This window comes from Ambystoma mexicanum, chromosome 1p, assembly GCF_040938575.1.
Source record: "Ambystoma mexicanum isolate Mex_15411 chromosome 1p, UKY_AmexF1_1, whole genome shotgun sequence".
Classification (NCBI taxonomy): Eukaryota; Metazoa; Chordata; class Amphibia; order Caudata; family Ambystomatidae; genus Ambystoma; species Ambystoma mexicanum.
This window is the reverse complement of record NC_090921.1, coordinates 1,355,993,808-1,356,019,409: the sequence shown is the minus strand read 5'-3', so window position 1 is coordinate 1,356,019,409 and position 25,602 is coordinate 1,355,993,808. Positions and strand designations below refer to the sequence as shown.

The window sequence follows — 25,602 nt, the reverse complement described above, 5'->3', positions numbered from 1 at the left end:
AAATCTAGTGGATGTCATTGTCAAGGCCCCCAAGGCGGTGCTTCGATGGCAAAACCGGATTGAACCAGCTGTGGCATCGGGCCCCACGCATGCACCCCGGTGGGAGGCCGACTGGCGAACTTCGTCAGCGTGTGGAAAACCATCTCCACCGACCGTTGGGTGCTGGGCGCTCTCACCCACGGACACACCCTGGAATTTCAAGGAAAGTGTCCATGAATACCACCAGTGGCCCGGCAGGAAAACCACGTCCCTCAGCTGCTGCTGGAGGTGCAGGCCATGTTAAGGAAGGGCGCGATAGAGCTTGTCCCAAAGAGGCTCCGGGGTGTACTCTCGTTACTTCCTCATCAAAAAGAAGACCGGCAGATGGAGGCCTATCCTAGACCTCTGTCGTCACAACAAGTACATCAGGTCCCAGAAGTTCCGGATGGTGACTCTTCAGCACGTTCTAGGACAGCTAGAAGAGGGGGATTTCCTGTCATCACTGGACCTGGAGGATGCTTACTTTCACATCCCTATCCACAAGGGGCACCGCAAGTTTCTTTGCTTCGTGGTTCAAGGGAAACATTACCAGGTCAAGGCCATTCCCTTCGGATTGAAGTCGGCCCCAAGGGTTTTTACCATGTGCACAATTGCGTCTACGAGGAATCCACGTATACCCTTATCTGGACGACTGGCTCATCCGGGCAAGCTCAAAGGACATCGTCGCAGACCACACAGCGAGGACCATCCAGCTTTTGACGTATCTGGGGTTCTTGATAAACTATGCAAAGTCTTGCTTGACTCCATTGCAGGATGCGCTGTTTCTGGGAGCCCGACTCAACAGTGTTGTGCCTGGCGTCTCCATCGGGGGAGAGCATAGCGGCCATCTTAGGCAAGGTACAACGGCTGTTGGCCCTGAAGATTGCAAGGGTGAGGTCCATCAAGTTTCTGCTCGGCATGATGTCATCATGCATATACCTCATTCGATTGTGCAGGCTGTGCCGGGAAGCTTTGAGGACAAGATCACACAACGAGAGTTTCCATCGAGCGATACAGTGGTGGGGAGTTCGCGCACATCTGTCCGGCAGTGCGGATTTACAGACCCCACCTTACCAGGAGACGGTTATGACGGGTGTCACCATGGAAGAATGGGGCGCTCACACCGGAAGCCTTCACGCAAGAGGCCTGTGGCTGCCGGAGGAGAAGGCATTGCACATCAACATCCTGGAGCACCGAGCAGTGTTTTGGGCCCTCAAGTCTTTCCTTCCGTCCCTCAAGGGCAAGGTGGTGCGGGTCTTCATGGAAAACACCACCATCATGTTCTTCATCAGGAAACAGGGGGGCACCAGGTCCTCGGCGCTCTCCAAAGAAGCGCAGGAGCTGTGGCACTGGGCCGTTGGCCAAGGGATGTTCCTCATCCCGTTTCACCTGGCAGGAGTGAAGAACACTGCGCTCTTGCCAAAAGTGGGAGCTTCGGCTGGACCAAGTGGGTCACCTGTTCCGCCTATGGGGCAATCCCCAGATCGATCTATTTACGACAGCGACAAACACCAAGTGCCGGAGATTCTCCAGCAGGTTTCCCCAGCCGGAGAGCATGGGGGACTCATTCTCATTCCCCTGGGACGGCCTGTTCCTGTATGCGTTGCCTCCTTTGCTGTTGCTTCTTCGACTAGTCAATCAACTCAGATGGGCCCGGTGCAGGATGATCCTCGTTGCACCAGCCTGGCTGAGACAGATATGGTAACCGGACCTTCTCGACATGTCAGCGGCCCCTCCAGTCAAACTTCCGGTGGTCGCAGATCTTCTCACCAGGGATGGAGGCTCTATTCTGCACCACAACCCAGGATCACTGAACCTGTAGGCCTGGCTCCTGCAGCGATAGAATTTGGGGTCTACGATCTCCCAGCGGACTGCAAGGAAGTGAATGTCAAGGCCAGAGCATCGTCTACTCTTAAATGCTATGGACATAAATGGAACAGGTTTGCCATTTGGTGCCGTGCACAGAAGATCGAGCCTCTACGAGTCACAGCTCTGCAGGTAATGCTGTTGTTGGCCAAGGCTGGACTGGCCCTTGCTTCCATCAAAGTTCATCTGGCGGCTATCTCCCGCTACACCAGATCTCCTGGACGATCATCCTGGTGTTCGCATCGATTGGTCAAGGAGTTTGTCAAGAGACTATTTTGCTCGTTCCCGCTGGTGAAGGCTCCGGCGTGGGAGCTCAATGTGGTGCTTACTAGGCTCATGGGTCCTCCGTTTGAGCCTATGCATTCGGCGGCTCTCAAATTTCTGTCGTGGAAAACAGCTTTTCTTGTGGCTGTCACCTCCACACGACGAGAGGGAGAGATCCAGGCTCTCTCTGTGAACCACCTTATTTGACATTCCACAAGCCGAGGGTAGTGCTGCAATCGCATCACTCTTCATTACCAAGGTGCCGTTGGACTGTCATCTAAACAAGCTCTTGGTGTTACCTGTATTCTTCCCGGCGCCTTCCTCGCCAGCTGAGAGGACTTTGCACTCGCTGGATGGGGCTAGAATGCTGAAGCTCGATGTGGTCCTCACGAAGAGTTTCCGGAAGACGTCACAACTTTTTCTGAACTTTGGCCCTATGAACCATGGGATGGTCCTCTCCAAGGCTTCCATTTCCAGGTGGCTCTCCGGCTGCATCACCCATTGTCACCAGTTGGCAAACCGACCGTTGCCTGGCCGTCCAAGAGCCCATTCAACCAGAGCGATCTCTGCCACTACATCGTTCCTGTCTGGTGTACCCCTGCTTGAAATCTGCAGGGCTGCTACGTGGAGGTCGATGCACACCTTCACGAAGTTCTACTGCGTCGACAGGGATTCCAGGGAGGAGTCCAGAATCAGCCGGGCAGTGCTGCGCATCCTGTTCGCTTGCAGGTGAGCCTGGTGAGGAGGTAAGAGATGCTTAATGGTGAGATGCTGAGATGCTTATTGTTGAGCCTTGCCGCCTCCCATGGTTGTGCATGTGTCTACTGCTGTGTATCCTTTATTCATGAGCATGTGAATCCATGCCAGACCCCATGCTAGAGAAGGAACAAGTTACTTACCTGTAACTGTTGTTCTCCAGCATGGGTCTTGCATGGATTCCCATGCGAGCCCTCCCGCCTACCCCTCTGCGGCTCTTCTCTTGGTCCTACTGCCACTTTACGTGCTACCAAATTTGAAGATGGCTGCCAGAGGAGGGGCTTAGGTAGAGGGCAGTCATTGGCTGGCGGCAGTATGACCCAGAGACCAGTGATTGGTTGTTAGGAGAAAGACAGTACAAAAGTGAAACTGAAACTGATTTTTTTCTTTACCGAGGATTCCCAGCCTGATGATGGGGAATATTCATGAGCATGTGCATCCATGCCAGACCCATGCTGGAGAACAACAGTTACAGGTAAGTAACTTGTTTCATACCGTCCACCAACAGCCTTTCGCCAGCACACCTGCAGATTCTGCTGGAAGAAGTGCAGATCCTTCAAGAAAAGGGCCCCATAGAAGTTGTCATCAGGTAAAGGAGAGTATTTATTCAGTGTACTTCCTTGTACCCAAATAGGATCTCACCATGTGCCCTGTGTTAGACTTGCGCCCAGCGAACAAATTTGTCAAGCCACAAAAGTTCAGAATTACAACATTGCAGGACGTAATCCCGCTGTTAACACAGATCTGCGTGACCCGACCGGAAAGTTTGCATGAGAAATGTGCGAACCACCAAAGGTTTGCAAAACTCCCTTGTGAACACACATACACAACACCTACATACCCATACCCCCACCCACACCCTCAACACACCCCCACCCTCAACACACCCACACCCCCAACATAAACCTACCCTACTTACCTTTTTCTTCACGCTGAGTCCCTGTGGCGCCAGTTCCCTTTCACTTTCGTGATCGGAAACCGGCACCGCAGGGTCCTTGTCTTTATTTTTTTTAACGGGGGCTGCAGGGGTTTCCCCCCACAACGCCCACTCACTATACTGTTAAGGGGGACACCCCTGCAGTCTTTTTTTTTTAATTTTTTTTTTATTCTTAAATATAATGCTACCACCAAAGGTTCAAACTTTTGGTGGTTCGAACCTTTGGTGGTAGCATTTTTAGGACTTTTTGTCCATGCAAACTTTTGGATGCGGCCCGTTCGTACAATTCCGTTAACACGAGGGGATTACATTGCCACATTGGATATGAAAGATGCATACATTCATATTTCAATGTTGCCAGTGCAAAGAAAGTACCTAAGGTTCATGATAGAGGACAATCACTATCAGTTAAAGGTCCTTCCCTTCGGCATTGCCTCAGCCCCAAAGGTGTTTACGAAGGTACTGGCGCTAGTAGCGGCTCACCTGCACAGGCAGTCATTCCAGTCTATCCTTACCTCGACGAATGGCTAATAACAGGGGATTTGTATGGAACATGCCTTTCAAATACCTAGAAAATGGTAGATCTCCTCTTCAGGCTGGGATTCTCGATCAACATGAAAAAGTCCAGCCTAAACCCCAGCCAAGTCCAGCAATTTCTGAGGGCTCTAATTCGGACCAAAGATGGGCTCGTCTTCCCCTCCAATGAGTGGGTTCAAAACATGCTGTCCATATCCCTCACTATGTAGCCAATCGCGATGTGACTGTACGCAAGGCCATGCGACTGTTAGGGATGATGGCTTCCTGCATCTACATAGTCCCACACGCACGTTTGCGCATGCGTTCCATGCTAGAGTGGCTCTTGAGCCAATGGTGTCAGGCCAGTGGACAATGTGACGATCTAGTGGTTGTTTCGGCAGCCCTTGTTCTCTCTCTCTCTGCAGTGGTGGTCAAGAGAAAACTTCTTGCAGGGGGAAGGCCTTCACCACCCCCGCAGTAGAAGCCACTCTCTCCACAGACTCATCTCTGACGGGGTGTGGGCTCACCTCCTTCATCAGACGGCATACAGCGTTTGGTCCCCAGCGTAGCATCCAGCCACATACATCTGTTGGAATTGCTAGCAGTATTCAAAGCCCTGAAGGTTTTTAAAACACACCTGCAGGTAAAAGACGGTCCTAGTCCTCGCAGACAGCCCCATGGCCATGTATTACCTGAACAAACAAGGGGGCACTCACTCTCCAGGGCTATCCAAACTGTCTCAGAACGTATGGAAATGGGCTCTCAAACACAAGATGTTCCTACTGTCGCAACACGTTCCGGGGGAACTCAATCTTCTGGTGGACGTGCTCAGCAGATACTTCCCACTACCTGTGGATTACGAGTGGCGATTGCACAAAGACATTCTCAACGTCTTCGCAGGCTGGGGCTTCCCTGAGATTGACTTGTTTGCAACTTTATAGAGCGCACAATGCCCAGATTACGCCTCCAGCTACCCACAGAACCGCTTCAAGGGGAACGGTCTATGGATGACATGGTCAGGGAAATTTGTTTACGCTCTCCACCCGACCACCCCACCCCCGACTCCCCTACTCAACACGATAGTGCACAAGATGTACCAGAAACCAGTCACAATGATTCTGGAGGCCCCTATGTTCGCATGATCGCAATGTCACTCTCCCGTGCAAGGAAGCTACCATGCCCGTACAACATGCTGTCACAGGACAGGGGGGGAAACACTCCATCCATGTCCGCAAACTCTGAATTTAGCGGCCTGGCTCCTGAGGTCATAGAGTTCGGACACCTCCAACTTCCTCAGAGATGCATGGACATACTTGCGGAAGCAAGAAAGCCTAACACCAGACATTGCTACTCCAACAAATGGAAGCGCTTCATCATCTGGTGCCATTCCAAGAGCATCAATCCCATCAACTGCTTACCGACACATTTTGGCCTGTGCCTAACTCACCTACTCGACTCCGGTCTGGTTTTAAAATTCCCTGAAGGTCCACTTAGCTGCACTTTCAGCTTACATTACGTCCCAGAAAAAGGTTTTGTGGTGGAAAATTCCAGTGATCAAGGCTTTTATGGAAGGGGTTAAGAGACTTAATCCCCCTATTTCCAACCAGCTGCCGGATGGGACTTGAATGTGGTTCTGACAAGGCTAATTGGGGCTCCCTTTGAACCTATGCAGAAGGCTAGCCTTAAAGCACTCACTTACAAGACTGCCTTCCTGGTGGCAGTCACATCAATAAGAAGAGTTATTGAACTACAGGCCCTTTCAGTTCAGTATATTATCTGGAAAAGACTAAACCACTAAGAAAGACAAACCAGTTTTTCGTTTCAGTGGCCGCTCGTAGAGAAGGGGACCTTGTCTCTAAATCCGCCATCTCTAAGTGGATTGTAAACTGCATCACACTGTGCTACACTCTTGCCAAGAGAGATCTGCCTTTTAAGCCTAGATCACACTCTACCCGGGGCACTGGGTCTTCCATAGCATGTATTGCAAATGTTCCTCTTGAGTCCATTTGCAAAGCAGCAACCTGGAGTTCTGTACACACCTTTACACAACACTACTGCCTAGATAGTCTCTCTAGGTCTGACTCTCAGGTGGGACAAGCGGTGCTAAGACATCTTTTCTACTGTTCCTTCTCACATTCCACCACCATCTCTGTGTACTGCTCGCTAGTCTATGCACAGCATGCGAGTCTAAGCAGATTAACAAGCATCAGAAGACATGTAGTACTTACAATCACCAGAAATGCTACTGCTGTATCTGCTTAGATTCACATGCGCCACCCTTCCTCCCCTCTTGGATTAGAAGGAACATAGACATCTTACATCTTTCTGTGTACTCACTCGCGATAGTCATAAGGCTCCCTCATGGCAGAAAACACAATCAGAGAGACCTCGACACGTGAGGGATTTTGGGTACACTACACGTCACCTTAGGGATGGTGTTGCAAGCACACCCATGTCGACGGCCCCTTCCTATCCTCTAAAGAAATATGCAATACTCTGCGATTACCACTAGATGTTGGACTAAATGCACAGCATGTGACTCTAAACAGATACAATCATCAGAAATGCTATTACAGTAAGTAATGCATGTCATATTTTTATGGAACATTAATCTTACATTAATGTGTTTTGCAATGGTTGTACTATTGTTGTTTGGGTTGCTACTGTCTCACATTCATTCACATCCTGTCTAAGTGTATAGCCTTTCCTCTGCCCGTATTACCACAAAAGGCGAATTAGGTATATGTCTTGTCTGTGCCTGTTTTACCTTTGATTGGGATAACTGTTGATTTGTGGACGTGTGAGGGCTGAGAAGGCGTTGTATTCACTATTCATCCCATTACTGCAGTAGAAGTCTTTTTGTCACAGTCTGTAAATGATATTCTTCTTACAGGCTAGTTGCGACATCACTACTTCTCTCTAATCATTTGTTAGGTTTTTTATGTAGTCACAATGCCTGCTGCTTACGCCAGTACAGAGCAGAAGTCCAGCTACAATTGCAACACTTAATTGAAGCTGTGACACGGTTTTCAAATTCCTTGCACGTAAAATTGCTTTATATGTGTCAATTGGAAGATTTCTAACATTATAATAAGCTAGAAGTTAAACGGGGTGACAGTGTATTGTTGGGAATATGCACAGGTAAGATAGCTTGGTGGCAACGCGCTCGTCTTGGAAGCAAGATGACACAGAGCAGCATAGGTTTGAATCCCAGGGACCTGCTTAGAAACCTCTTCAGTATTAAGCACGTTATAAATAACCAATTATAATTATACTATCCCCTATTGTAAGTAATAAGGATTTTGCAAGTCAACTCTGAGTTCTGACCTTTTTTAAGTAAGAAAGTAAAATAAATTAATCAACTAGTTAGTATTAAAGTAGTTTGTGATATCATTGTTTTAGTATCACAACATGTGAGAATGTCAAGCAAGCAAATGGATGCATCCAGATGCCTCCGGTTATGAAGATATAGTCAATCTAACGCCCTGTCCTGCCACGAGAGAAAAATAGGACGTGGAAGCGATGTACGATCTAACCTCCTTGCTGCCTGCAGTGCATGTCTTGCTCATCTCTATCAGCGTTTAAAGTAATCGGTTTTCAAGAGTATATTAAAGAAAACAGTGTTTTTCTGGAATATTTCCCTTTACCCATTTCCTTCATTGGGCTTGTAGCATTAGCGTAATTTGTTCTTCAGTTAAAGCAGTTTGCCGATTGGAAAAATGCAGCACCTCCAGAGCACCCATTATGGTTCTTATCATGTGTGCACTGTAAAACCCAATTTGCTGTCTTTTAATGGAGCCTGCAGAAACCTTGGCACCCTAATCGACTTTTGGAGATTAGCATAAAACTTCATTAAGTGTGTAAAGGCGAAGTCGGGCAACTTCGCACAGCCCTAACTTACACTTCATTGGTCACGTGTGCAACGTATTAGTGCATTACCATTGACAACAAGATCCTTAACCTGCGACTGACCTCGGGCGGTCAATTTCAAAAACATGCGATCTATCCTGCAGTCTCTGATCCACTCTTAAGCCTTCATCCCCTGGTGTGTGCCGCTTCATAAAATCAATGGACTTTTGTAAAGGCACCTTGCCTTAGGCCTACCTTCGGTCTCTGTTATTGCCTAATTTGTAACAAATTTGGTTCAAATTGACAACCTGTTGTTCGATACATACAATACCGTATTAAAAGGTGAAGGCTAGCATTATAGGCCAGACCTCCATATAGAAAAACTTTTTACTACTCTAAATCTTTTGAAAACGGACCACTAACAAAATAATCAGAAACTTGCACGAGTTGAGTTTATTTCTTGGTGTGGAGATGTGAAATCCATACCTTTTTAAGCAGTTCAACCATCCATTAAGCTATCCTGGACCTCAATGCTGCATCCCATGGGTTTCTCACAAATATTCCTACAATTTCGGATGTAAAAGAAGGGAATACAATCTTGTTGATTTCTCTCTGCCTTTAGGCATTTGTCAAGTGGCAGCACTAATGGAAACACGTTTTGACATCCTGTATTTTACTAGATACATAAATGCTGCAAAACCTGCTCTGTTTATCGTGGCTGAAATTGCGCCAAACCGTTTTGTTCCAGTCAGTCTTGGAAAAGTAACTTATTGAAAATCATTAATAGAAATGTAATTACAAGGAATGGCTTGATCCTTTTAAATTAAGTTTAAAAGTGTGGGCGGGTTAGGATCGTATGTCATTTGCAGCTTTCCTTCGATTGGTGGATGTTTCTATTTTGATTTCAGAGCGACAGAACCATGCCCGAGAGCTGGTACAGGGCATCAACCTGACGGAGTGGGACGGAATAGTCATCATCTCTGGAGATGGACTGCTCTACGAGGTAATTGTACTTGTGGTTGGCATCTCACCTGGACGTACATTTCATAAATATACCTGTATAACCGTTTTGGACATAGATGTTGTACTGGAAGTAATTTGGGTGGACGCCAACATTCTACACGAAATGTATTGCTTTCTCAGCAACTCAACAGCATCTTTTGGCTAGTCTGCAAAGCCACAGTGGCTCATAGCAGTCTCCCTCTATGTCGCAAAGGTTAACCCGATTGATGGTAAGGTTTAAAGTACACAACACCACACAGAGCTTGGGGTGTCATAAAAAGAACCCGGTGAGCCTACTCAGTGCTGTCACTGAAGGTTGTGTGTGTGAGGGGTTGGGTGTGTAAGGTGGGAAAGGGGGCAGTTCATGTGCAGTGATTAAATTTGGTTTGGCACTGTCAAATATTTTTGTTTGCCACTGGATAGAACTACAGAAATTCGTAAGGCGGAAAAGATGTTGGGTGGAGGTTGTTTGCTGCTGAATTCAGCAGTAATATCTGACTCCCATTACTTGAACATATGTAGAAGGAAACAAGTGCAATGGTTCAATCGCGATGTGATTGGCACGTTTTAATTTGTTTGTAACCGACTGTTATGATTCCGTATTTTTTATGAATAGTTCTCATTTGCTCAGACATATTCAGAATGATTACATTACTGTTCTATTGGCATTCAAATGTTTTAATTAAATTGACTTTGATCTATTACTTTTAAACTCTATAAATGGACAGCAAACTGAAAAACCTTGCTTTGTTTTTTCAGTGTGTGTTTTAACGTCCCTGCCTTGGCAGAATTCCCGCTACTCCAGCACTCATTTTCCATCTTGGCTTTTCTGTAACTGTTCACATAAACTTGAGAATGGAAAAGAATATACCTGATACTGTTCTAATGTTGGAAATTGGTTGGAGGATGTCAAAAAAAAAGCCTGTTGTAGGTTAAAACCTTTAACATTTGGAATTGAGCATCAGAAAAAAAGATGCAAAAGTAAATAATTTGGGAGTTGAAGAGGCATATAAGATTACATACGAGAGAGGACACTTGTAAACAAATAAAATGGTGCTGCTACTTTAATGATCACAAAAAGTAACAATCAGTCATGCTATCTGCGGCTTCATGTTGGTTGCATAAAAACAAAACTTCTAAGGGTTGACCATAAAGTATAGCATCACATTAAAAAAGGGTATCTACAAGTAAACCTACTTTTCGAAGGGATTGTGTCCTCCGACTTATTCCTTATCTTTGATAATACGTTTCCAGCTTGCTGGCCTCAGAAATGTTTTCTATAGAGGGCGCTGCGCGTCGACGTCCGCCAAGTCGATGTCCCTCGACAGCCACCGTATCGGCGCCGACGTCACCATGCCCATAAAAAGCCACGCGCTGCGTCCGTTGCTTAGTTCCGTTTTGCCGCGCTTCGTGGGGCCTCGGAACGTCGTTGCTCAGTTCAGTCAGGATAACCCTCTATATCTACTCGAATAAATACCAACTCGTTCTCGATGGCATCTTCATCGGAACCGACGACGCCGCAATCCGGCTTCAAGAAATGTCGAGACTGCTGTAAAAAAATGTCGATAACGGATCCACACAGGATCTGCTTGTGGTGCTTGGGAGCCGAGCACCATTGTTCGGAGTGTGAGGACTGCATGTCCATGACGGCGAAAGCCTTGAAGTAGCGCAAGGGGAAGCTCAAGAGAGGTAAGTCAGTCAAAACCTCCTCAAAGGTTTCTTCGGCTGAGTCGAGGCATTCGTCTCCTCACCGTTGAAAACATTCCCATTCGAGATCTCGAAGTAGCTCCCATCATTCGTCGAGATCAAGACACTCGAAAAAGAGACGTCGAAGATCCCCTTCCTCGTCGTCTTCTGTTTCCCCAGAAAGGGTCTCCTGTCCCACAAAACACAGCTCTCAGGCAGAGTGGGAGGAATACAGAAAGAAAATGTTAAGCGTCTTCGAGAAAGCGGCCTCGACCCCCTCGAAGACAGCTGAGGGTGATAGCCCGGGTGAAAAACCCAAAAAATCAAAACGCAGCGATTTGCTGCACCCGGTGAAACATTCCACCCGAGAGCGCCACGAGCCATCGGGTAAGAAGGCACCATCTTCGTCGTCGAAGATTCCTTCGACGCATGGATCGGTGCCATCGACGCCGTTGTCGAAGGGTTCTTTGACGCATCAGTCGATCGACTCGACGCCATCGTCGACGCCGACATCAACGCCGATGAAAGAGAAGACCAAGGCTACTCCACAGCCAACGGTGGTTCCAAGGGCCTCCGGCTCGACGCCGAGACCGTCGTCGACATCCTTGAGTAGGATCCCGATCCTCTCGAGTTCTTCGAGACCTCTTCCAGTCTTCTCGACGCTGTTCTTGGCACCTTCGAAGCCGGTCACATCGGCGTCAACGACATCGACGTTTTCTCGCCCAATAATGACGAGTTTGGCTCCTTCTGCCTTAGAGATGGGTTTTACACAATTTCAGAGGTCAGAGTACCCTGGACTATCTTCAATTTATGGAGAGGGGGGGAAGATTCTGACCAGGAAACATTTGGGTTGCAGAGGACCACACTGCCTATTTCAGAGGATTTCACCTCTGAGGAAAGAAGATTGAAGGACCTACAGGAGTCACTACATGAGGCAAGTGGGCTGGACACTTCCCCAGAAGTGGAATTTGTTAAGCCAGACCCAGGGGAACATGCCGAAATACCCTATAGAACCCTTATCGCAAGAATTATTGAATTTATGGGTTGGTCTGCGCCTTCGCCTGTTTTTCAACAGGATGACCTGACAGAAATATTAGACAAAGGTCCACAGGAGGACCCTGTGGTCCCCTTCCATGCAGCCTTACAAAGGAAAATTACATCTAATTGGGAAACTCCTGAAGTTATCCCTGCGGTCAATAAAAGATTGTCAGCCAAGTATAGGGTAGCGGCTGCTGACCCTGAATACTTACCAAAACACCCGACTCCAGAGAGCCTGGTGGTCCAAGCGGCAACTTCATCTAGCAGTAGGACGGCTTACCCTACTGTCCCACAGGATAGAGATGACAAGAGGTACGATCCTATGGCAAAGAAGTCTTCTCTGCTTGTAGTATGGCGTTGAAGTCGATCAACACCACCTGTACGCTCGCCAGGTTCAGTCACACACTGTGGAAGTGTGCTTCATCAGCGGCTGACTGCATACCCGAAGGAGAGGAAAAGGAAGCCTTCCTTAAGATTATTAAAGATGGCAAATATGCCATGTGCGAATCACTTCAAACTGCTATCGATTCTGCCGACAGTATCAGCAGGGCCATGGCGGCAAGTACATCAATCCGCAGGCATGCGTGGTTGCGAAAGTCTGGCTTTGCTCCAGATGTACAGGCCAGACTTTTGAATATGCCCTTTGACGGCTTTTCGTTATTTGGAAAGAAGGCTGATGACAGTCTGGAAAAGTTGCAGACATCTAAAGCAGCGGCAAAATGGTTAGGAGCTGCAATCCGCCAAACTCCTTTTCGCCCCTCAGGAACCTCTGGAAGAGTAAAGTCCTTTCGCTATTATTCCGCATTCGGGAAAGGCAGAGGACAGCCGGCTCAAAGAGGCCAAAGAAGACCTACCCGAGGTGGACGGGTCAAAACTACTAAAGCCGCAGCATCAGCAGGTGCCTCTTTACCCTCGGCATCTGCATCAGCCGCCCCCAAACCACTCTGAGGCCTTTCCACACAACACCTGTAGGGGGCAGGTTAACTCACCATCTGACGGAATGGCAGGCTATAACGTCAGATGCTTGGGCATTGGAGACAGTTGCCCAGGGTTACTGCCTACCCTTTCTACACATCCCTCAGAGTCATCCACCGGGGCACAGCTCTCTAAAAGTTCCAGATCCGCTCCTCTTGCAGGAGATCATAGACCTGCTAGAGAAAGGTGCCATAGAACCGGTACCTGTAGCGGACAGGAACAAGGGCTGGTACCCCCCCCCTTCCCCCCTACTTTCTCATACCAAAGAAAGACAGAGGACTGAGACCCATCCTGGACTTACGAGAATTGAACAAGTTCCTCAGAAAGGACAAGTTCAAGATGGTAACTCTCTCTCAGATCCTTCAGGCCCTCCTGCTCCAGGACTGGCTGGTATCTCTGGACCTTCAGGATGCTTATTTCCATGTGCCAATCCATCTCAAACACAGGAAATACCTGAGGTTCGCAATTGGCGACTCTCATATCAATTTCAAGTTCTGCCATTTGGGCTGACCTCCGCCCGAGGGTCTTCACCAAGCTAATGTCGGTAGTGGCTGCAAGTCTAAGGAGGGAAGGGATCCACGTCTACCCCTACCTGAATGATTGGCTGATCAGAGCTGTGTCTTCGGAACAAGCTCAGATCCAGCTAGATTATGTCTGCCACTTCCTTCACAAACTGGGCTTCTCCCTCATTTAAAGAAGTCACAGATGATACCATCAGAGACTCCAGTTCATAGGAGCGGTCCTGGATACTTCCCTGGGAAAAGCCTCGCCACCAGAGGTGAGGGCTCAAGATATTCTTCAGATGGTCAACAAATTTCAAAATGCCCAACATCTCCCAGCCTTCGACTTTTTGAGGTTGCTAGGCCTCATGGCATCCTGCATCTTCCTTGTGCCAGAGGCTCGCCTGAGAATGAGATCTCTTCAGTGGGCACTGAGAACTCAGTGGTCACAATTCTCAGGGAGAATGACAGATCTCCTCCGGATTCCAGACAAGGTAGCCCGCGACCTTCAATGGTGGGCCTATCCAGAGAACATCTTGAAAGGAGAACTGTTTTGGCAACCATGGCCGGAGATAACAGTAGTCACAGACGCCTCACTCACGGGGTAGGGAGCCCATGCCAACGACTTGACCATCAGTGGTCGTTGGTCTCCATCGGAGTCCAGACTACACATCAACCTATTGGAGCTAAGAGCGATCAGACTAGCGCTGAAAGCTTTCCTGCCATCAGTACAGGGAAAGAATGTCCTGATAATAACGGACAACACGGTGGCCATGCACTATCTCAACAAAAGGGGAGGCGTAGGATCACTGCCACTGTGCAGAGAGGCAATGCAGCTCTGGTTTTGGGCAATTCAGGAAGGAATCTCTCTATCGGCAGTCCACCTAGCCGGAGAGAAGAACTTGACAACATATGCGCTGAGCAGGCAGAGCACAGTCTCCCACGAATGGGAGCTAGCTCAGGAAGTCCTTCAAGAGATCTTCGCCCTTTGGGGAACCCCTCAGGTGGATCTGTTCGCCACAAGCACCAACAGGAAGTGCGATCTGTTCTGTTCAAGGGAATTTCCCCCGAGAGGAGCTCTAGGAGACACGTTCGTAGTGGACTGGGAGTTTCCACTCCTCTACGCGTTTCCACCAGCCCCTGTTATTCCTCAAATGATCAGGAGGTTGAGAAGATTCCGGAAAACCATGATCCTAATTGCCCCGGACTGGGCCAGGAGAACGTTGTACCTGGATCTTCTAGATATGTCCATCTGCCCTCCAATCCGTCTTCCAATCAAAGAGAATCTTCTCTCGCAGAAGGGAGGTCCGGTTCTCCATCCAGACACCAGAACCCTCAACCTTCACGCTTGGCTTCTGAAAGGGTGAGGTACAAGGATTGGGACCTCCCTGATGACGTCATGGAGGTGTTGCTTTCGGCCAGAAGGCCAGCAACAAAGTCTTTATACCGCTGCCGTTGGAACAAATTTTGCAGCTGGTGTAGGGAAGAGAATATCAACCCTTTTTCATGTGGTACACCAACAGTGTTATCGTTTCTACTCTACTTGGCAAACTCAGGCCTTCAAGTTGGCACTGTAAAAGGCTATCTCGCTGCGCTTTCTATCTTCAAGCGCACTGCGGAGGAACCATCGTATTCAAACTACCTCTAGTGATACAATTTCTCAAGGGATTAACTAATGTTTACCCTTCAAAACCATTCCAGGTTCCCTTATGGGACTTCAGTTTATTCTTAAACTTCCTAATGGGCACTCCATTCGAACCACTTCACTCTTGTTCGCTGAGATTTCTCACGCTTAAACTGTCCTATTGGTAGCACTAACATCTGCTAGGAGGGTGAGCGAGCTACAAGCTCTCTCCTGTAAACCCCCACATGCAATTTTCCACAAGGACAAAGTTGTCCTACAGGTGAAGCCTAATTTCCTCCCAAAGGTGGTTTCTGAATTTCATATTACTCAGAAAATTACCTTACCTTCGTTCTACCCTCCTCTCCATCCGGGGAAAGAGGAAGAAAGGCTACATGGGCTGGACCCAAGGCGAGCTCTCAGCTTTTACATTAGCAGAATGGCTAGGATCAGGCAAGCAGACCAACCGTCTGTAGGATACTCGGGTCACAAGTTGGGACTACCCATAACAAAACAAACCATTTCCAGGTGGATTATTTTGGCCATTCTGGAGTGTTATAAACTGGCAGGGAAAGAGCCACCCCAAAATCTTAGGGCTCATTCAACCAGGGGTATCGCAGCCTCTTCGGCTCTCCAAAGAGGGGTACCGGTCCGAGACATATGCGCGGCTGCCACATGGTCGTCCGCACATACATTCGCAAAATTTTACAACCTGGATTCCTCCACTAGTCAAGAGACCAGATTTGGCAAGGCCGTATTACATTCGGTCCATCCCTAAAGGGATACATAACATTCTTACTTCCACCTCCAATCACATGCCACTGCTATGGGAGTCTATCAAAGATCAGGAATACGTCGGAGGACACAATCCCTTCGAAGAACAAGTTACTTCTTACCTTGTAACGTTCTTTCGATGGGATGTTCCTCCGACGTATTCCTTATCGCCCCTCCCATCCATCCCCACAGTAATACTTCCCTTGTGGTTGCAGCTTACACTCCTTGAAGGTAAATAACCAATTCAGGCATGACTTTTCTTATGCTACAAAATGGAACTGAGCAACGGACGCAGCGCCTGGCTATTTATGGGCATGGTGACGTCGGCGCCGATACAGTGGCCATCGAGGGACATCGACTCGGCGGACGTCGACGCGCAGCACCCTCTACAGAAAAAATTTCCGAGGCCAGCAAGCTGGAAACGTATTCTCAAAGATGAGGAATACGTCGGAGGAACATCCCACCGAAAGAACGTTACAAGGTAAGAAGTAACTTGTTCTTCTGTATCAGTTCTTACTAATGACTGTAGTCCATATGTCTGCATGCATAGGATGACACCTGTTGTCCTGGGGGAAGAGATGAATTTCTGAATACTTCAAAGAATAACAGGAGCATAGCGATAGCAATGGACTGGGACAACAAATGGCATGGTCCATGTGAGATATACAAAGTGTCTTTTCTGCTTTCGAGAGCTAAACTGTGTTCCTCTCTCCTCAAATAGGTTATAAATGGATTGATGGAGCGTCTGGATTGGGAGCAAGCAATTAAGATGCCCGTTGGAATCCTGCCATGTGGCTCTGGGAATGCCCTGGCTGGTGCCCTCAACTTTAATGGGGGGTAAGAGGACTAAGAAGTGGTGTAGTAAAATAATTTTCAAACCATATCATTTCAATAACATGGCCTCTGTTTATGATATTCTTTCATTTAGTTGAAGGATTTTCATAATATCTCTTGCAGTGGTGTACTGATTGGTTTATATGCTAGGCTCATTAAAGGGATTGTGAGAAAAAACACTTGGTGGGGATGTTCTTGATACAGTAATTTTTTCTGTTCTATTCACTAGTTATTAGTATAGTAATGTTTTTGTAAGGGAATGTTTACATAGTGTGCCCATAAAAGGACTTTTGAGAATAAACTGCTTATTGCAGGTACTTCTAGTAAGAGACTGTGCTATAATTGGAACTCTGAAATAGGCTGTACTCTACCTGGAACTCTGACAGGTGATGTTTCTCATAATATGAACTTGTCTAAAGGGACAAGCCTTATAAAGTCAATTCATGTAAGGCGTGCAAAGAGCATTCTTGTAATAGGATTTCTTAAAGGGGATTACACTAGAAGTCAAAACTCCTAAGAAGTGACTGTGCTTTTAAGGAGAACTTCTAGAAATATGCTGTTTATTTTTGTATTTATGCATATGTTCAGTAGTGCTTTGTCAGGAAGCTCTGTACAGTGGACAACCATGATAGTACATCAACAGTAACAATGGGTGATGGGAGGCAATGACTTGATTGTTTTATACATCAATAAATACTCCCAGTGTAACATCCCTCTTTCATTTATGCTATTGGGATGCCCTCCCTGTGAAGGGGTCGGGGCTGTAGCATGTTACTTAGCAACATTTATTTTAAAAGTAATGCTGAGGCATAAGCGCAGAGACTCATTCCATATGGACTTTCCTTTCATAATGCTTTATTTAAACAAAAAAGTCATAAGCAACTTTCACCACAAATACATTAATGCAATGCACACAGGAAGAGTACAAAATATTGACATTACAAAACTAGAAAAAACATTTCAATAAAACATTCTCATAAAATGTTTAGGTCCAACAACATAATCAGTGCAGCAGTATCTTTTTTGCTCTTAATCTCCAAGCCCACACACGATATTTACAAGTAGCATACACTGCAAGCACATCACTAGAATTAAGACAGACTGACGTGGCCCGTCCATCGTTCGGCATCCTTGAGGCAAAAATAGTGGCTTTAGATATCATTCCCTCAGTAGCAATGTTACTGGGCATATCATGAGAAAGAGGACAATGTTCTCATTCATGTTGCCACACAACGGACACATTGCAGATACATTATTGTTCCATTTATGGCTAAGGCTTGATACCTTTTCGCAGCTTAACGATCAGGGATCTTTTGGATTTCGAATTTACGTAGTCTAAATACTCTTCGTAACCCTCTTTTCCCTTTATGCTGCAGTAGCGTGTCTGAACCGTCGAACCTGTGGCCTTAGAACTGTTCTCTCCCAAGACCTTGTCTAAAACTGCAGCCTTTATCACTGCCTTGGATATGATGCTTGCATTAGTCCAATATTCCCCAAGGCCCAGGTCACTTAACATTTCCTTCACGTGCGTGACCAATGGTAAGGAGAGGCGCCCTGCACGATTCATAACATCCAACAATGCATCTTTATACTTTAGTCGGGAGCAGTTTGACCATAACCAAGCCCAGTAATAGACCAGCCGTACTCAACAAAAGTGTTCAGTGCTCTGCATCCCAGTTTCCAAAAATACTGGTAGATTGGGCACAGAGGATGGTAGCCCCAGAATATTCTAAAGGCACTTGTTTTCGGCAATAGCTAAGGAGCTAATACCTTCCTGCCCCCATATCTCCACACCATAAATTGCAGCCTGTCTCGCTTTTGCTTTGTAGGCCTCGAGGGAAACGCGGACTGCGCCATTGCCCTACTCCCTAGTGAACATTCTAAGTACGCTACTGTATCTTGCCAGTGTGGCCCTCGCTTTGTCCAGGTGCATGCTCCATCTACGTGATGACATTAACCTTACCCCCAGGTAGTCATACGAATAAACCATTTTGATTTGACCCTAGTCTCGGGCCAAGCTTAACCCTCTATGCTGGCTCCGGTACTAAATACCATTGATTTTGTTTTTGTAACATTGAGGGCCAGGCCATTTTCCTTGCTAAAGTCCACAAATATCCCTAAATGTTTGCATGCGCTGGTTGGTGTTAATGACAATACTCCTACATCCCGTCCCCTTTCCTCCATACTTTTGGTTTCTCTGCGCGGCCAGGGTCGGACGCAGTGGCATCTTAGGGAATTTTTTCTTTTGTTCCCTTGTCCTTCATACTCCTGCCCGGTTTCAGGGTCTTCTTTCTTCCGTCTATGCCAGAGCGTCTGAGATTCGTGTCCTGTTCTTCATGCAAACATTTGCGATGTTGGATGCCCGTTCTGTCTGGCGTGCTTGAACCTGGAACACCAGTACGACTCTTGCTTCTACTGCGACTCCTGCTGTCCATGTTCTCCAGCGTTGTCTTGCACGGTGGGAGGAGGTGTTCCATCAGATAACTCCTCCTCATTTACAGCAGTTAATCGATTGGAAAAAAGAAGCATCCAGCAAGTTCATTCCTTTTTAGGGCAGGGTACTCCTTTCCAGGGTCTTCTGGTTCCAGGAGGGGCCCAAGTGGCTCTGGTACCAGGGCTCTCCCTGAGGTGTCCCACAACGCTTCTAACCTGGACTCCGGAGTTTCCTCCGATTCCTTGTAAGGTGGCTGTCAGTTCCAGATCTTCATCTGAGGTTCCCCATCTGGGGGCTAAAGTTAACCCCGCATTTCTGGGGCTATTTTCAGCGGGTAATTCCTGAGGTTTCCAAGTCTGGAACTAAACGTACCAAGACTAGTCTTGAGAGTTTCCAGTAAAGTGACTAAAAGCACTGGGGTTACCCCCAAGGATCCCCGACTAGGGGCTATAAGTAAAACTGGCAAGATCGAGGGGCCGCCTCCTAGGGCTGTTGCTACGGGGGTGGGGGTGACCCAAAGCCTACCCACAAACAATCCTGTGGTCAAACTGATCCTGCTGAGGGGGCAAAGGAGGGCAAACTCCTTCAGTCTTCATGTACTGAAGGCTAATTCTTCAGCAGAATCGAAGGAGTTGCAACAGTGCTCTAGATCTGCTAGCACCGGCTCTGCCGAGATTCCCCGTCACAAGGCTAAAATAGAAAAATCAGTCCCCTGATGCCCCTCTGGTGACAATAGCCTCACTAACACCTGTGACGCAGTTCACCACAGGCAGTAATAAAATGGCGGCCCAACCCTGCGGTCTGAGGTGGCCATTTTGACTACCTCTATCACACCAATGTCGTCAATGGCTGGTTACGAGGGGCCTGTTTCTGGGGCCAAGCAGTCTTTTCCACGTAATGTGAAGAATAGGAATCCATTCCACCCTCCAATGGATAGGCTTTTTTTCCCCCACTGCTACAGATCCTCACTCCCTCCCATGTCTGCACCCTTAGTTTACGTGGATCCAGCTGGTGGAGGACCATCCTGGCAACCAGCCTCTTTGCAATGATATAATATGGCATTCATAATGCGCCTATACACAAGTGTTTCAAGGCGTGACGAGGCAAGGGAGGCGGAACAGAGGGAGGATAGAGACCTCGATCTTACTAGGCCAAGTGTCATTGAGATCGCGCAAGGGAGGGGGAGGGGAAAAGTGCCTGGGAAAAGGGGAGGGGGGCAGTGCTGTACATGGGAGCAAAACAATAACTTGCACCTGCCACTTGCACTTGTTAAGTGTAGACAGCAGGTGTCCAAAAGTGCAGGTAGGGGACTGTAGGTTTACAGATACAGACCCAAGTGTAAGGGTTGCCGAAAGGCAGTGCAGGTATGCAACTGGTGGGGCAGGGAGTGATAGGAAAGGAGGGTGCAGGTGTGCAGATGAGCACAATCTGTCTTACTGGCATTAAGTTATAGATTGTTGGTGGAACACCACTCCTGGATAGCAGACAGACAGTCCTAGATGAGAGAAGAAGAGGTGGCAGAGGGGAGCCTGAAAACAAGCTGAGTGTAATTTCCATAGCACTGAAAGTTGGGGCAGAGAGCGGTGATGCCGTGGGCGGGAGGTGGCAGGTATTGGTTGAACAGCCAGGGAGAGCCAGGGAAATGGGTCAGACCACTGGGGCACCACAGGTATAGAGTGAGATAGAGGGAAGGAAGGACCCAAGTTGGACCTGGGAGGGTCGATCAGTCTCGGGAGGATAGCTCGGGAGCAACGTGCTCGCCCTGGAAGCAAGATGACACGGAGCAACACAGGTTCGATCCCCGGGTCCGCGCTTAGAAACCTCTGGGTATTAAGCGCGTTGTAAATAACCTATCATATCATATCAGAGAGGTCCGCCTGGCCAGGGCCTTATCGTTGATACCGAGGTTATTACAGAGACAATTGAGCAGGATGGCATGGTTGACCGTTTCAAAGGTAGAAGAGAGTAAGATGAGCACAGCAGGGAGATTAGAATCAAGGTTAGAGAGCAGGTCTTCATGGATGTTCAGGAGAGCAGTTTCCGTGCTTACGTCTGCTCTGAAGCCAGACTGATGCTTATGGAGACAACCAACAGATTCAGTGTGTAGATTAACGTGGGAGTTGGCCAGCTTTTCCAGGAGTTTGCCGAGGAAAGGAGTGATGGAGATCGGGCGATGGCTAGCTGGGCAGGAGGGATCGGCTGAGTGTTTCTTGAGAAGAGGGTGCACAAGAGTGTTTCAGGGGGGAAGGGAATGCTCCAGTGGTAAGAGTGGTTGTAGAAGTCAGCCAGGGCAGGAGCGAGGGTGTCAATGTGGTCCTTGATGGTTTTGGAAGAACAGGGAAGAACCTGTTTAGACAAGACTTTCATAGATCAAACTTGTCTAGAAACCTCATCGTGGGAGAACAGAGGAAAGGCAGAGAAAGATGGGTATGCCCCTTCTGAGCAGCCTCTACCCATTCCTGTGCCTAGACCTTCCACTGAGGATACGTTATTTGGCAAGTTCCAGGCACTTATGCACTCTGACCCGATGAAGGCATACTTTAAGGATCTATTCAAGGAAATGTATCCTAAGCCTCTTGAGCCGCAATGATATTCCGATACTCGAGGCTCCGGCTCCACAAGAAGGTGTACTTTCAGGAGCCTTTACTCTTTCGACGCAGGAGCGCACAGGCCTTTTCTTTCATAACGATGTGCTAGCTGAAGCCTGCAAGGTCTTGGTAAAACCTCATTGCGGGCAGCACCTGAACAGGAAAAATGACACTCGCTACAAGCTGCACTCGTCAGAAGACATACCTTGACTGCATGTCCACGTCTCTCTTCAACAGTGGTGGCAGCAGCTACGTTCCAGTCTAAGCCGTCCTCTACATCCTCTATGGCAGCGTCTCAAGTCCTTTCCAAGGAGGACAAGCTTCTTGATGCAATTGGAAAAAACGTATTTTACAATTCAGCTCTTCGGCTGCGACAGGCAAATACTGAGGTCATCCTGGTGGCTGTAAATCTCGAGCTGTGGAAGGAACTTGCTGAGTTTCAGGAATGTATTCCTCCTCCGGACAGGCTTGAATATGACTATGACTGCTTAATAAAGAATCTAGTATCTCCCCTGATGAACCACATGCACAAAACGTGGGGAAACACGTGTTGAGAGGTAATAAATATCAGTATATGAATTAATGAATGAAAAAGGAAATTACATGATACTAATGCAAAAAATAAAATATCACTTAAGAAGTAATCTTGCTGATGTGACGTATATTGTTTTTACCCGAAGCGCATTCCACATAAGTGTTTTCTAAAAAGAAAAATTGAATAAAATATTGCAGCAGCCGCAATATACACTTAAGGGTGCAGCATCCAGATAAATTAATAGTTAATTTTTGCACTCAGAAATCGCCGAAATAGGAAGCAAAAGCTGGCAAGGACTGCAACAAGTTAAACAAAATTTTAAAGGCGGCTTATCTGATTCCAGAGTGCTGGCTCAGGACTTGTTGGAGGCCGCGGCCCATCATGTCGTCACTTCCGCTCAGGCCTTATGGTTAGAGTAGACCTCTCCCGTCAATTGTGGCTGCATGCTATGAGGTTCTCTAAGGAGGTCCAGGTCAAAGTACTGGAATCTTCCCTTCGAAGGTAAGGAACTGTTTCACTCCTTCACCGATGAGGAACTCGCTAAAATGAAGGCAAGCACTCAAACGGCGAAATCTTTGTCGGTCCTTGCAAAAACCCCAGCTAAAGCAGTTTATACTCAGAAGACGGGGTCTGAAATAAGGTCCATTTCAGGTTTCAGAGGGTTCCAGGACCGCCGTGCATGCCAGGCAGAAGCTCCTGCTGGTAGGCCTCGCCGTAAGCAGCAAAGGCTGGGTGGGTGGTTTTTCTCTCGGTCAACGGCCTCCTCTTCAGAAACAGGTGGTCTCCCGGCTGATAAACCATCTAAATTATGTTTTCCATCGGTCTCACGAGACTCCGGTGGGAGGACGAATATCTTCATCTGGAGGCGTTGCAGACCATCACGGAAGACTGATCGGTTTTATCCATCATCCGGGCGGGCTTCCGCTTGCCCTTCACTCATACCCCACCCTCACCCTCCTCTTCACCAGACCGGGTTGCCCTCCCTCAGAGCCGAGGTACAGAAACTTCTGGACCTCAGAGCAGCGGAACCTGTTCCCTTGCGGGAGCATGGGGAGGGCTAATACTCCTGTCTGTTTACAGTGCCCAAACCCAACCAGGCTGGCCTGCGCACTATCCTCGACCTCTCCAACTTCAACTTCTTCCTACCCTAGAGAAATTCAAGATGATTACGCCCAGCCATATAAGGGCCCCTCTCCGGAAGGGCAATTGGCTCAGTGTGGTAGATCTTCAGGACGCATATATGCATTTCTGATGCTTGTTAATCTGCTTAGAATCACATGCTGTGCATATAGTCCGACATCCAGTGGTAACCGCAGAGTATTGCATCTTGTCTTTCGGGGACTGAAAGGGGACGTCGGCATAGGCGTGTCTGTAACACTGTCCCTATCGTGACGTGTAGTGTAGCCAAAATCCCTCATGCGCCGAGATCCCTCAGATAATTTTTTTAAGCCCAGATAACTGGTCCCCCTATAGCAGAGCTCTTACAAAAGAGGCATTGTTTATCTTATACCGACTTGTCAGTTATTCCCCATTAAGTCACTTCGGTCACAAGAGCATCTTCGACGAAGAATGTGGGGGATTCGTCTACGGCTGTGGATTTCGGTGACTAAGATCTGGCGGATGGATTTTCCATGTGGTTGGGCCCTCTGGCCGACCTGTACAGTAGGGAGAGTGGGGTCGGGGGTGGTCATATTGTCGGTATGTCTTTCCTCCTTTCCCTTCTTTACCTTTTTGGTCTAGTCATCTTTCCCTTTAACAATGGAAAGGACTCCTTTTAGATTCTGCCCTAAGTGTAGGGTCAGATACCCTTGGAAGGACGAACACAGGACGTGCAACGCCTGTCTCCCCCTAGAGCATGATGAAAAGCGGTGTGCGTCCTGCAAACTCCTCTGGCCTAAGACCCTTAAGGAGCGCCGTGTAAAGAGTTAGGCCGCGTATGGTATGTCGCGGGTGGAACCCCCTGCCCCACCACGCCACGCCCGCTGAGAGTTGGGGATGTTCTCCAGCATGGGGTCTGGCATGGATTCACATGCTCATGAATATTCCCCGTCGTCAGGCTGGGAATCCTCGGTAAAGAAAAAACCAGTATCAGTTTCGTTTCTGATCTGTCTTTCGTAGTAATAACCAATCACTGGTCTCTGCGTCATACTGACCACAGCCAATGACTGCCCTCTACCTAAGCACCGCCTCTGGCAGCCATCTTCAGATTTTTACCGCACGTTCATGTGTTGGGATCCTCGTGCTATTGCTCTCGAGCGTTAGTGCTATTTTTTCGCGCTTTTTCACAAAAACTTCGATTCTTTCGGTCAAAAGAGCCTCAAGCTCCACCGATCCTACATCCGATCAACGGGGACCCGTGTCGGATTCATCTGTGCCCCTCAAGGGTGAAGATTTCGTCGAGCTACACTTCGGAGGACTCCAGAAGCTTCTCAGGCCCGGTCTCGGAGATGGCCCAGGAGAAGGGAAGCTCGACGCCCGGAAAGCTGTTCAGGGCCTGCCCTGGATGCCAGCTGCAGAACGTCTTCAAGGAGGACGAACACTCTTTCTGCCTTTACTGCCTTCATGGGGACAAGACGCACGTGGAGAAGGACTGTGCGTTTTGCGGCAACATGTCGGAACGGACCATGAAGGACCGCCATCAACGTCTCGCCAGCTGGCTGGAGGGTAAGAGCCCGTCTGGCGAGAAGAAGAAGAAATCTGAGCGGTCTTCTAAGACCTTTGAGGGCGCCCCGGCGACGGGGGCCCAACATAAGGCCAAGCACTGCGAGTCCGCTGGCACCGGGAGCGCCGAACGGTCGGGCTCTACGGGCGCCAGGCAGGGCGCACCCTCCCCGGCACCATCAACCACGAGCCAACGCTCTGGGTCGGGTAAGAGGAAGGCCGAGCACCCGGCGAAGCTCCTGGAGAGACCCCGGTCGAGCTCTAAGGCAGAGGAGGAGCGTGGCAGTGCCCCCTCCCTCAAGGATAAGGCGGTGAGCGCACCTAAGGTGGTGAAGGCCTTGATCCATTCGACCAAGCCCTCTATCGAAACGGTCGCGGCGGCCCTGGCCCAGCCTGTGGAGGCTGCACCAGTGGTGGCGGCCTCGGGGCCCAGAATCTCCCTGCCTCCTCGGAGGGAGTCTTCTTTCATGCCCATCGATAGGACCCCCGTGAAACCCTCCGTGGGGAAGAAGGGGGGGCAGGGCGTCGTCGTAGATTCGGCCTCAACCTCAGAAGAGGAACTGATCGAGGTCTTAAGCCACGGCCTAGGCGTGGAACAAGACCAGCCCGTCGGAATGGGCCCCGACGCAGGTGACGACGACGACATCGTCGAGGATACCGACGGGGCCCCTGCTCGCCCGTCGGATTCCCCTCTGCCAGCGCCGCAAGACAACTCAGCGGCCATTTTGTTGGCTATACAGTCCTTATG

General features: G+C 48.5%; 1 protein-coding gene across 1 annotated transcript in view; it reads left to right on the top strand.

The window, feature by feature from the left end:
• Window positions 1-25,602, top strand: part of SPHK2 (sphingosine kinase 2) — a 374,111-nt gene that overhangs the window by 184,529 nt on the left and 163,980 nt on the right. The window contains exons 4-5 of the mRNA XM_069607036.1: window positions 9,115-9,209; window positions 16,524-16,639. Of these exons, the coding sequence (XP_069463137.1) occupies window positions 9,115-9,209; window positions 16,524-16,639 (211 nt within the window). The remainder of the gene's footprint in view (window positions 1-9,114; window positions 9,210-16,523; window positions 16,640-25,602) is intronic.